Source organism: Chrysoperla carnea, chromosome 3, assembly GCF_905475395.1.
Source record: "Chrysoperla carnea chromosome 3, inChrCarn1.1, whole genome shotgun sequence".
NCBI classification, from domain to species: Eukaryota; Metazoa; Arthropoda; class Insecta; order Neuroptera; family Chrysopidae; genus Chrysoperla; species Chrysoperla carnea.
Window position 1 is genome coordinate 54,466,472 of NC_058339.1, and position 13,824 is coordinate 54,480,295.

Sequence of the window (13,824 nt, forward strand, 5' to 3'; positions counted from 1 at the left end):
TTTTTGTAATTTAATAAAATGAGCACGAAACATTTATATCAGATGTTTAAATATCACGAAGTTTTATTTTCGGCTTAACACACCCCATCATATTTGTCTTCACGAAAATATAAACACCCACTAAATATCACCCACCTAATACCCTAATTTCCTTTGTAATAAAAGTACTTGAATGTTCTTTTCAAGAAACATTTTTAATTGTTCTTTTTCTGTTTATACAATTTTATATATTATTACTCTAGCAAATTTTTTTCTGTTCTATCCTTATCTTCCTTATTTCTTAAACAAATTCCATGATTCACCCCTCACTTTCAAGCTTATTATGTCTAGGTTTGACGAAAAATATACTCACGAGTCACGGTCTAAAAATGTACTGTTTAGGAAAAAACACGGGACAAATAATAATTTGAACGAGAAAATATCATAAATTTAAATAATAAGTTTATTAGGCGAACATGTAAGTTTTTACAGATAATACTCTAGGCATATAGTTACTATTTTTACATGTTCTCCTAATATTAATTTAAGAACTTTTGATTTTTTTCACTATTTTTCTTCGAAATTTGTTGTTTGTTGTTTTTAGGCACGAGTACAGGCTAGCCACGAGTAACGGTAACTTAGTTCCGCTGCTGTAGTTACCGTAACTACAGCAGCGGAATTCCTCACAGGTCGAGCTAGTTTTTTTTATTGTATTCGTAAATAAAGTAATTATTGCTTTTTTATGGGAAGATATTTCTGATAAATCCCTTAATTTAACATCTTGAAACACACAGTAGAGTTAAATAAATAGCAGTTGCAATTATTTTTTTATCTTGACCTAATATAAACAAATGGCAGTTATTAAATTTTATAAAAATGAAAATTATTTAAAAAAATGTCAAACTATAAAAATTATGTTTTAAATAATTAATAAACTAAATGTCTTTTGTAAAGTTTCAGGCAACCGATCATACATGAACGTAATTTAATAAGAATACTACATACATAAGCGAGGAAAATTGAATTGATTCTACTGTTTCATTGAATCAAAAAAAGGTGCAATTTTTAGAAAATTCATGTTTTTTCTTTGCAATAGGCATGTAGTTTAATTTTTTAATCAATTCAGGTGAATACTTCTCACTGCACGGGGAGAAAAGTTGGTTTTTGAAAATATTTAGAAGTACGCAAAATTTGAACGTTAAAAATTCCTAATTAATTATGCAAAAAGGAAGATATAGGTTAATGACGTCATTTTACGATATCAGTATAGAGATACAAATAAAACATTGTTTTGCTAAAAGGTTATGGGCAACAATTTTTAAATGCTAATAACTTCTTCGTTTTTTAATCAATTTTAATTTTACTTTCAAATGTCAAAGTATTAAGTCTAGTTTTACATTTTTATGCGTAATATGGCTAATTCGACATCAGGCAACTGCCGTATTACATGTATCCAATATTTTTCGTTATGACTGAATAATTTCAATCATTATGGTTTTTGCCAAGACCGGAAATATACAAAGTGTTCCGTGATTCGATAGACATAACTTCCAAGAACATCTATACAAGTAAATATAAAAATTTTAATAAACATTACTAACAATGTCTTTATTGGATAAATTTAACAGTGCACATAGCTCCTTAACTTTTGGATTTTGAACAAAATTACATTAGGCACTTTCGACTTAAAATTGTCCTAAGAATACGCTCTTAAGCGTGTCTATCGAGCCACGGGACACCCTGTGTTCGAGACCTTTATTGAAAACTACGTAAAAGACTTAATCTTACTCATTTGAATTAATGATTTTCTTTAATTCAAACTTACCCGTAGGGTGTAATCTTTCTGGATTAAACCACGTATCTGAAAAAAGAAAAAATAAGTTAAATAATATGCATATTACGTTATATTAAAAGTACTATTCACAAGGATGACGATTTATTAAACTCCAACTTTTATGGTATAAGTCTTGGACCGGAAAATTTTTTACTCTCAATAGCAACACTAGAATTGATAATTCATTTACTTGAATGAATTTTTATTAATTTATGCCATTTCTGTAAATATAACAGCCCTTCATGGCTGAAGAAAATAACTTCTTTTTTTATATCCATTAAAAATCACATTTTTATTATATAAATAAAATTGTATTACGTCAGAACCGAAATCATGGAATGTTATATATATTTTTTGGCATCGTGTATGACAATTTGGAACAAATGACCTATTGTTAAAGGAATTGCCTTGGGATAACATGAAAATAATTTGGAAAACCATGACTAATATTATATTAATTGGGTTTTATAGAGGTATACATTTAGGATATATTCTCTAAAGAAGAAAAGAACTACCAATGGCCATTCTTCTTTCGTAAACAACCTGTAAGGAGAGGCTCTGTATTATATAAATACGACTGAACTAAATAAATAAAATTATATTCACTATAGGAAAAGAAAATTCTATTTACAATCGACAACAGTGGATACCCTCTGGCACTTTTTTCATAAAATGCACAACTTTTTTTCATAACATATAACTAAGCCACAACACATCATTTATGAATAAAAGCAAGTGTACGGTTATATTATACAATTTGTTGGTAATGTTGTTCTTTGAATTCAATGGAAGTTTTTTAAAGTTTTGTACATTAAAAATAATATTATTTGAAAACAATTTTGAGATTTTAAAAGTAGATAAACCTGGGCAAAATTATAGCAGAACTTTTGATGAATGTTTTCTAATCATTAAAATTAATAGACCCTGAAACAGAAGGGGTGGCTTTGTAAAATGATTGATACATACTTGAAACTTCGTGACTGACCTCTTTTAGAGAGTCTATCAAACTTCTCTACGACTTTTTCCAAAAGTGTTGCGTTCTCAAATGAGCACGATAACGTCAAATTTAAGCAATTGGTCTGAAAAAACGCAGCCGAGAATTTAATAACTTATCTATATTCAACAATAAACCTAGCCTTGGACTATTAAACTACCTTCGAGGCGGATTTTGATGATCTTATAGATTCTCTCGGAGAGACGAAAGCACGCCGTGTAAAGTTGTAGCAAGATTAGAGAGAAAAAGATGCCAGGTCCTAAGGATTAAGAAAATGCGAATAAAGCTAATAAAGAATGCTAATTTATTAAAGGATTTTAATTTCCTGCAAAAAAAAAAAAGCCATTCATTATTATATTTGTGAATTCTATTTTAATAATTTATCTCAAAATTAGGAGAGGGGGGCGCCTGAGGCAGATTATACATACGGCAAAGTAAGCTCGTGTCTACAGACGCGAAGTTACATATAGGCACGCTCGTGGAATTTTTTAAACAAACACTATAATTGTGTAAGTACAGTCCATTGATATTGACATTTGTACCGTTATTCAAATGTATGACAGTCTAATTCATATAATTTCTGTAGAAAGGGAAAATTTTAATAAAATTAACAGCAAGCCTTGGAACTCTAAATAGTCAAAGAATATGAAAAGGATAGCTCAAATCTGAGAACTGCTCTGAACAACCAACGCGATTTTCAAGGTTCTAAGAAATAAAGAACTAAAACAAAAGTCTTTATTGATAGATTTTTATCAAATTCCTGCCTCGAAAGTATTTCTTAAACGCACGTTTGACGATCTATGTGACCTGAACTTTATTCAGAACATAAACCAGAATAAAAACACTTTCGGCTAGTTAATTATTAATTAGCAATATTTATTGTATTGATGCCTGATAAAATATTATCAAGAGAATTGTATTGAAACAGTTCTAAAACTATAAAAAGGATGATACGCGAATTTCGAGAAGATAAAATCAAGATAGATATATATAAATAACAAGGGCGTGAACACATTCATATACAAAGTGTTCTATTTTATTTGATGAACACACTACCACACACCAACACAGTGCTAGAAAGGGGTTACCAATAGGGGCTTAACACAAATAATATGTAGAGTATGGTATTGGGGTGCGTATAGTATATATAATCTTATGAAAGCATCAAAACTAGGTCACATTGGATGATATGTATACCAAACAACCTACACTAAATGAAATAAAATTATAATAAAAAGTTACTTTATATTTGTAAGCAGCGGAAAATCTTTTGTTTTTCAATAAAGGAAAAAAAAACTTAACAAAATGAAAACCGACTTCAAAAAAAAAACTATTCCAAAACAAATTAATATGCATTAAAAGTAAAAAATATCGATAATATAATGTACTAAAAATTATTGTTATTTTTGGAGTCGGTGTCAGCCAAGGAAACACAGACAACAGTTTGCCACATTAGCTTGGCTGACACCGACTCTAAAAATAACAATAATTGTAACTACATTATATTATCGTTATTTTTTACTTTTTAGTGCATATTAATTTGTTTTGGAATAGGTTTTTTAATGTTTTTTTGATTTTTTGATTTTTAGTAAATCTGAAGTACACTAACTAATTTTTCACTAAAAAAAGAATAATCGAAATCGGTTGGCGTGATATTGAGTTATTTGTTCATTTGTTGCGCATATAGTAAATGCAATTTAAGACTTTTATGGTTTTCTCATGGATGCCATTGTCAGAACTGAACCAAATTGAAATGGCATCAGTTTTCAAATAGAAAAAGAATCAGTTCACCCAGTAGAAAGTTCTGAGGTAACAAACATGAAAAAAATACAGTCAAATTGAGAACCTCCTCAAAGTTTGAAGTCAGTTAAAAACTTATCTCTTAACTTGGAGAATGTAATAAAATATTAATACTGCAACTTGTTATGCATTTATGTAATGTTTGAATAATATATTATTGAGAAATTGCCAGCTGAATATACGCTTTAGATATACGGTTGTCATATCTTCAGACATAATCGGTAGACTTCAGAAATCGTGTAATTTCTTCCGACTCCCGATATTAACATAAATCGTCCAGAGTTCAATAAATAAAAAGATTTGATTATTTGTTTCATATTCAGGTAAATTCGATAGTACTGAGCAGTTTTTATTTTAAATTATAATACAGATTTTTTTATTTAAAATGGAAAAACTAGATATACAGTGTATCGCATTTAAGATGAAGATACACCCGTATTTTCGTTATTTATAGAAATTTCGATTTGAAATATTACACAGTCATACAGGGTGATAGGTGACATTTTTTAAGATACTTAACCGAAATCAGATTTTTAAACTCAGCCTACTATAATTTGACAAATAGGGCCTCCATTCTTTATATTTTGCCTAGTATCAGAGAAGGTTAGATATTTTGTTCACTTTTTACATTCCACAGCAACTAGTTATAAAAGTTAAATTTTAAATTTTAAAACTAGGGCGCGCTATGGCCTAATGGGCACAATACGGGATATCGGCCTAAATTAATTATTTTATCACTTCGAATAAAGAATTCTCACTTCACGGATGGAAAAGTGAAGTTAATTTTCAAAAATCTTTAATAGTATGCAAGATTTGAACGTTTAAAATTCATAATTAAACAATGACGAAGATATCCTCTAGTGACGTCATACGTGGGTATCGTCATAGAGATTGAATATAAAACTTTGTTTTGCTAAAAGGCGATGGGCAACCTTTGAATGGAATCCTTGATTGCTTATAACTTCTTCGTTTATTAATCAATTATTTTATTAACAAATCAATTATTATTTTACTTTCAAATTTTGGCATGGTATCAAGTCTAGTTTTACGTTTTTATGGGTAATATGGCCAATTCGACATCAGAATTATCCCCTATTGCTTCATCTAGAATTTTTATTGGAATGCAGTTTTTTTTGTAATTTGTAAAAAAATGCACACCTTCTTCAAATTTCGCAATTATTAGGTTTCCAAAAGTTATGAATACCTCCTATAATTGCGCAAACTCAGATTACATGCATTTAGGACCAAATGAAGATATTAAAAGAATTTCCAGCTTGCTAGAAATTAATTCCTCAAACCGCTTTTTATGTATTCTATTTGATTATCATACAAGCAAACTGTGAATAAAAATGTTTAAACGTAAACTAAAAATTAAAAATAAATTAACATTTTAAAAACCACACTGGATAGAATAAGATTCTTGTATGAAAGTCAAAGTCCAACGACATTTTTATACTTCTTGATGTATCATTAAGCATGTGATACATGATTTAATCTTGTGCAATATAGTAGAGATGTTACCATGACACTATACTGACTTATAAAAACGTGTTTTTATTCTACGAACTCAACTTTATAGACAAAACAAACATGATATAATCACCTCATGTACCTCAAATTCAAGGATGACAAGGATAACAGAACATGTGTTTTTCATTTGATATACGCTTATTATTGATTATAATTTTGTCCGTATATAAGTTATGCGTATAAACATTGGATTATATTATTGTTTAAGGCTAACTCATAGATTTCCATGTACATTGCTCTCACTCGCACGGACACGTTTTTCGCTCCGGCAGACTGTTGGTGATGGAATTTAGTTCTGGCATTAAATATTATGAATTATTAATTTATTTGATTTATTCTGTTAAAATTTAAAGACTGATGAAATGACAAAATTTGATTTTTTTAAATAAATATTTATAGCATTCTGGTAACAATTAGGAGGAATGTAAATGTTCTGGCAAAAATTGTATGAAGTAAAAATATTGTCGAAAGTAATTTCCTAAAATTTTATGACTTATACTTTAACAAAAATGAGCCTTATTTCTCTTACCCTCTTAAAAAACTTAGGGCAGTCCAACCCGGCCACACATGGCTGCCAGAAGTGGCTTTTCAGTATCTGTAGGTATTGAGGTTTTTTTATGAAAAGTTTCGTGACTTTTGAAATGACAACCTAAAATTGGTCACTGGCTCTTGGTCTATAGGTGTTTATAAAATCCATTTCAGGTTATCTTTTCTTCTGTTCGTCTGACAACACGATAACTAAAAAACGAATAAAGATATAAAGCTGAAATTTTTATAGTGTGCTCAGGACATAAAAAGTGATGTCGAGTTCGTAAATGAGCAATATAGGCCAATTTGGTCTCGGGTCCGTAGGATCTATCATGTAAACCGTTAGAGATATAACAAAAATTTAAATGTAAACAATGTTCTTTATAAAAAAATAAACAGCTTTCGATTGAAAATTTTTTCGTAAACATCACTATTTACCCGTGAGAACGCAAATTATTTAATATGTTTGATATGGGAATATCAATTATGTGTCTATGTGGCTCACTAAAAGAAGCTATTTTTTTTTACATATATGACGTAAAAAAAAAACAATTGCGTAATCAACATTCGAATAAAATGATGAATCTTAAAGGACTTCTGGTATAATTTTATGAATCGACTATGTCTATAACAACAAAGTTAAACTATTTATTGTTGCAGTAAAATATGATTATAATTTATTAATTTTATTAAATATGTGAATGCCTAATGATTCGACACAAATCCTGTACTGTATAAGTTTTCAAATTAATCGACTATATTAATGATCATATTATTCGGTTATATAATTCCATTAATAGGAACACATTGAACGTAACAAGAGGATTAAAGACATCAAATATTATGTTTCACTTAGAAACAAGTCGATTAAACTTATGTCACCTAGTTTATCGATTTCGTGAATTTGAGATATATATTTTTTTCATTGCATATTTCTGATTTAAATTAATTTAAGCTATGTACTAACAATTTTAAATTTTCTAACCGATGATTTTTTTACACGAGGTTGTACACTCGGATTGAGACTCTCTTGTAAATTTTGAGGAGGAATGTAGGATTTTTTTAACATCTTATATTTTGTCTTTTATTATTTGATGATATTTTTAAAAAAAACGCCTGCAGCCGAAATATAACTTTTTGGAACGGTATTAATTGTAATTGAAAAAAATAGACTCGGAAAAAATATACCGAAAATTTTATAGACCCAGAGTATTGTTGTAATTACAAGTTGGTTGGGTTGAGTTTGTCGACTATTGATAAATGGCAAGTAATCAGGTGGTCTAAATTGGAATTTCTGAAAAAGCGATTCACTTCCTGTTTAATAGTACAATTTTTGATCGTGAATTGGCGGGATTTATCTGATTTGAATTTAAATATTTTTATTGGTCTTAAAAAAATGGTAAGTGCAAGTATTGCCATCTGGTAGTCGAAATTGTAACTACTGAATTCGGGTCTTCTTCTGATTTTAATTAGTACGATTTATTATCGCCAGTTGGCGAGTTGCAACTTCCAGTAATCAATAGAAGTTGATTGAGTTCTGAACGTTTTTAGCAGTTGCGTTCAATTCCTAAATTCAAATGAAACCCTTTTTAACGTAGTTCCAGCATGGTATTTGCAGTTTCTATGTTAAAGCAATGGTACAATTTTTTTTTCGACAGAATTTAACGAAAAATTAAATTTAAGAATTTAATAATGCTTACTATTAATTCCCAAAGTTTCAGAAATTTTGACCGTTTAAAATGGGAAATAATTATGCCAACGTCCCAATTTCGATCAATTTACGTCAAAATTAATATCTCGAAAGTGAAAATTAATTTCTAATTTTTTTTTTTAGAATTTTATTGTATAAACATTTCTTTCTACTTTTTCTTCAATATATAATAATATCATAAAAAATAGTTGGAGAGACCGGACATTTTACATGCTTTAAATGGGACATGACCCTCAAAATCGCGAACTTTGTCTTTAAATATCTCGGGATCTAAACGGTCAAAAATTATGAAATTTTAGGAATTCATAAATAAAGCTATTATAAACCCGAGAAAAAAAATTCGGCCAAATCTGTCGAAAAGTGATTTCATGCTGGTACTACCTTAATCATATGTCTATGCGAATAAAAATTTGAAAGTTTCCTATAGCATTCTACAAATAGTTTCGATCACGCAGTTATGTGTGTTTTTATATTTCTTTTTTGTGTGGAATACTATAATTTCATGAGAAGATCGAGATTAAAAATCATGCTATTGGAAATTAACCATGCGGACCCCACACAACCCTTCCATTTGCCGATTCTAAATCATACGTTATTAACTGATAATCATTTTATAAATAAACTACGGCAATTTTTTTTTGTGTTTCATAAAGATAAAATACAAAATTGATTATTCAACCATTGAAAATTTTAATAAATTGATAAATGAGTAACTGGACTAATTCAAGTGATGACTTACTAAAATTGTAATTACATTCATATATTCGATAACAAACATTTGATAACGTTCAAGCTGATAACTGATTAGAGATTAGTAACCAGTAGTGATTAAATGAGCACTTTGATTCAGGAATATTTCTATCAAAATTATCTATAATCACAAAGGGTTTATACAGTTTTTGAATTGCGTATTAGTACTAAATATTCTTAAGATATGATAGTATAAATTTTGGTTAAGTAACCACTTACGCTATCACTTGGTTTAGACTTTTCAGCTGATAATACCTTGTTACTCTATAAAAATGAAATTGTTCTAATCTGAGTCAGTCTAAGCTAATCCCGAAAGAGAAGCTAAATAAATTGGTAACAATTACCGAAGAATGTTTGAAAACGGTCATACTGCCACCTAGTAATATAGTGACTACCTGGTTATTTTTGAAACTAATTATGATTACATTAAGTAACTAACTACGTGATATTTCTAAAATACAGATGTGTGAACTTTCTTATCACTTGGCGATAAAAAAGGCTATGTGGTGACGAGTAGATAAGCTTTTAGTAACTATATAAGCCTTTTAGTCTTCAGCTTCTCGCTAGTCATTTTCTTTGACCCTCAAAGATAACATAAATAATTGTGTTTCGTATTTGGAAAAACGCCATAAGAATACTAGCAGTTATCCACCCGTGCCGATCGATAATTTCAACTTTAAAAACAAAGACTATTGCGTTACTATCGCCTTAAGTGATCCCCTTTTGTTCCAAATTTCATGGGTTATAATATTTTGGTGGGGAGCTCTATTAAAAAAAAATTAAATACTTCTTATGTTATTTGCTGGTAATGTAACATTCTATAATAATAATTTTCAAAATAGGTTAATTAGTGGATTCAAAAATGACATATTTCATACAAAATTGTATTCCCTTTTTTACCTAATAATCCGTTATTAACGAGCGTCTTCATAACAAAATGAGTAACTATACTAAATTTCAAGTCAATCGGGTGTATAGTTTTTTACTTCTTGTAATGAGCCAGTGATTAGTATTTCGCTTAGATATATATACTGAGATGCTATAAAAACTGCTCACTTGATTTGTTACCCCAAATTAATAATCAAGCACAGACTTTATACGAATCGAGTTAGATTTCTTTATTTAATTGCCCACGTTATACAAAATTAGTCGTATATTCAAAAATAGAACAACGATCGATTTTTGTTCCTTTTAAATTTAATTAATTTTCGACATAATCGCCCATTCTTAATTTTATGTGTACATGATACATATTATGTTTTATAATTGAATCATCAATGCTCACTGGCATTTTCATGCATTCTTATAAATTTTTGAGACCATTAAACACAATCTCTTACAAGAATAAATTTTTCTTCGTTTGCTTGTTTCGATTTCTTATGCATGGCCTTATTTTTATAATATTGAATGAAAAAGTCCTCTCTGGCAGTCTATCTAAAAAGTCTTTTTTTGAAAAACATCTATATAATCCACCCGTTTACGAGACTCGCACAAAACATTTCATTAAATATTATCTCGCTAAAATGAAGAAATGCGAAAATTTTCTTGTGTAAGAAGTTGTTTAACAGGACAAAAACAATACATACATATTGTCTCAACGATTTTTTACGAGTCAGCTTGGAGTGTACAAGAAGTTAAAATATTAATACTTAAATGAATAAAAATGGAATAAAACAATTGAGGAAAAACGGATTGAGTTTTCAACGCGTGTTACTACCTCATGATATCAAGAATATTTTTCAATTTATCTATCCAACATAAATTGATTGTTTCAAGTGGTTTTATGTTACAAAAAAAAATTTATATTATACTTTATTTTCAGTTAGTTACATCATCATAATCTAGAATCTAGATTATGGAAAATAATAATGAAAAAATATAATTAATAATTTATTTTTAAAATTAATTAAGTCTGATATAAAAACATCTCATTTCATAATATTGTGAAGAAGGTGGCATTTTTGCCATGTAATCAAAGTATACATAGCAATTGTTATATATTTTATAATTTATATTTTCAGCGACGTACCTTAAGGACGTTCCCAAAAAATTATGTATTCTTAGAATCATCTCTAAATCGCGTATATTCTGATCAACGCCCTTTATAAGCAGGTAAATTTTTTATTACCCCTTACGGTGTTAAATTTATAGATTTGAACTATTAAAATTTGCATTTTTATACCATGTATATATGAAATATACATAGTATATTAAGTTTAGTCCCAACTTTGTAACGCTTAAAAATATTGATGGTACGAAAAAAATTTTGGTATAGGTATTCATAAAATCACCTAATTAGTCTATTTCTGACTGTCTGTCTGCCTGTCTGTCGTCTGTCTGTCCGTCTGTCATCACGGTTACTCAAAAACGAAAAGAGATATCAAGTTGAAATTTTTATAGCGTGCTGAGGACGTAAAAAGTGGCCAAGTTCGTAAATGAGCAACATAGGTTAATTGGGTCTTGAGTCCGTAGGAATCATCTTGTAAACCGTTAGAGATATAACAAAAGTTTAAATGTAAAAAATATTCCTTATAAAAAAATAACCAACTAGTATTCAAAGTATGACAAATATTTTCCTATAAAGAAAATTATATGAAATGAACGGTATTTGTGTTAAGAAAATAAATATTTCCTCTATAAGTGATTTTCCCTGAAATCTTCAGGCATATTTCAAAAACTATATGTATGGTATATATCGAAAAACTTTACTCTTAATTTTAGTATAATTATCCCAAGCTGTAACAAAATTCACATTCAAAATTTTAAATATCTCAAATATTTTCATACACTCATTTTTTTGGGAACTTCCTTAAGAAAATTGCAAATAATCGAGACAAATTTTTTGTCTCCAATTTTAATAAAATTTCCCCAATTTAATAAAAAAAAACACAAAAATAGGTTTCATTTGATGATTGGATGTAGTTACCAATTTGCCGCCCAAAATCCCATAAAAAGAGCAATTTAAGGTTAAAAAAGATTCGGATGCAGTAACCAATTACAGCTATTAATATTAATAAAATTTTTCCATTGAACTGAATAAACTGCATCATTTGAGTGATCTACTAGATCAAACCCACACGGGTCGCAAACTGATAAACCCCTAAATAGTTAATAATAATGCGTAAAAATGTGTATAATTATTAAAATTAAACTGTTCAATTAATGAATTATTAAATTATTATAATTTAAAATAATTTTACATAAATTTGTTGTTTTTGTATTATAATACGGTGTGATTGTTATACATAATTCTTCATAAACTTAAATAGTTAAATAAGTTCAATGTTGACAACATGTTTGTTTGTAGTTATCAAGTTATGATAATTCAATGTAAATATCAATTACCTAATTAATTATGTAATACGAGTACTTGTTATATAAATACACATTTTTATATATAAGTTGTTATCAGGGTCGGGTCTACATGAGGATGAATTGGGATGCAGTTCAAGGTCCCCTAGTATCAAAAATTAAGGATTAAGGAATTATTATTATTTTTCTTTATCTGCCACCTTTTAAGCTTAAAAAATTAAGGCGAAGTGATATTCGATTACGTTTACACAGGCTGTATTTATCTATTTACCGTTGACGTGGATACAATTTCCACAGGTGTAAGAAAATCACTTGGGAACGAATCAAAGACGCTACAAATACTCTAAATGATGACGAAGAAATTATAAAGAGATTTCATTATAATTTTATTCGCCATGTAAATCTTTGTATGCGGTTTAATAGTGGGCACTTCAAACAATTATTATTGTAACTTTTATTTACATGCGTGTTTTAAGTTAACTTAATTTTTGTGTCAATCTTGCTGCAACCAAAGATCAAAATTTCAAATTCTGAATAAACCAATAGAATAATCGATGTTTATGAAGAGTACCTTTTTTGTAGTAAAAAGTTAACTTCATCTAAATTCCATACTTTAGCCTTTACCTCCATGGGCGTAAAAATTAGGTGGGTTTTAGCCTCCTGAAACTCCTACATTCTACGCTTATGAATTGATATCAACCTTATGATGAGTTGTTGTGTATGAAAAACAATGTCACCACACCAAATTTTATCAAAATCGCGTATAGAGATAAAACGGAGCAACTTTTACTAGAGAAAGTTTAGCCAAATTGTCTTATTTTGAGCTAAGCTAATTGTGGTAGAGCGTTGTAAAGACATTTAAGGTCGACCGTTGTAATTTTCCTAAATCTAATGTAGAACATCAAGTACAGCAAGAACTTTCCAAAGAAGAAGCTGCTATCCTTAACATGGTGAAAAACAGTCCCCCTTGGTAGTGTAGGAAGAAAAATTTTTAACTATAATAAAACATTAATATACTTTACTCAATAATATAAAGACTTTTTTCGTTAAAATCATTAGTGCCCACAACTCCCTAACTATTGGTTTTTGGAAAAAAGTATATATTGCACTTTAGGCTTAAAATTGTCCAAAGAATAAGCTGTTAAGCTACGCCTATCGAGACAAGGAACACCTTGTATAAGCAAGCTAAAAGCCAAGTTTAGTCCCCTAAAGATTACTATAAACCAAAGTTTAATAAACGACCTTTGATGATTTTTTCAGTAAAAAATACCACGATTACAAGATAAGTATTTATTAATTGTTATTTACATTTTTTAAGAATAATGTTGCCATATCACGATCAAAATTTATAATTATATTAACTTTTATATTTTGATAAAAGGAATT

General features: G+C 28.8%; 1 protein-coding gene across 2 annotated transcripts in view; it reads right to left on the minus strand.

Moving 5' to 3' along the window:
- The window catches only part of LOC123296544 (reticulon-1-A), a 94,908-nt gene that overhangs the window by 43,163 nt on the left and 37,921 nt on the right, over positions 1 to 13,824 (minus strand). For both annotated transcript variants that reach the window (XM_044878054.1, XM_044878056.1), the window contains exon 2: positions 1,805 to 1,840. In XM_044878054.1, coding sequence (XP_044733989.1) covers positions 1,805 to 1,840 — 36 coding nt within the window. The remainder of the gene's footprint in view (positions 1 to 1,804; positions 1,841 to 13,824) is intronic.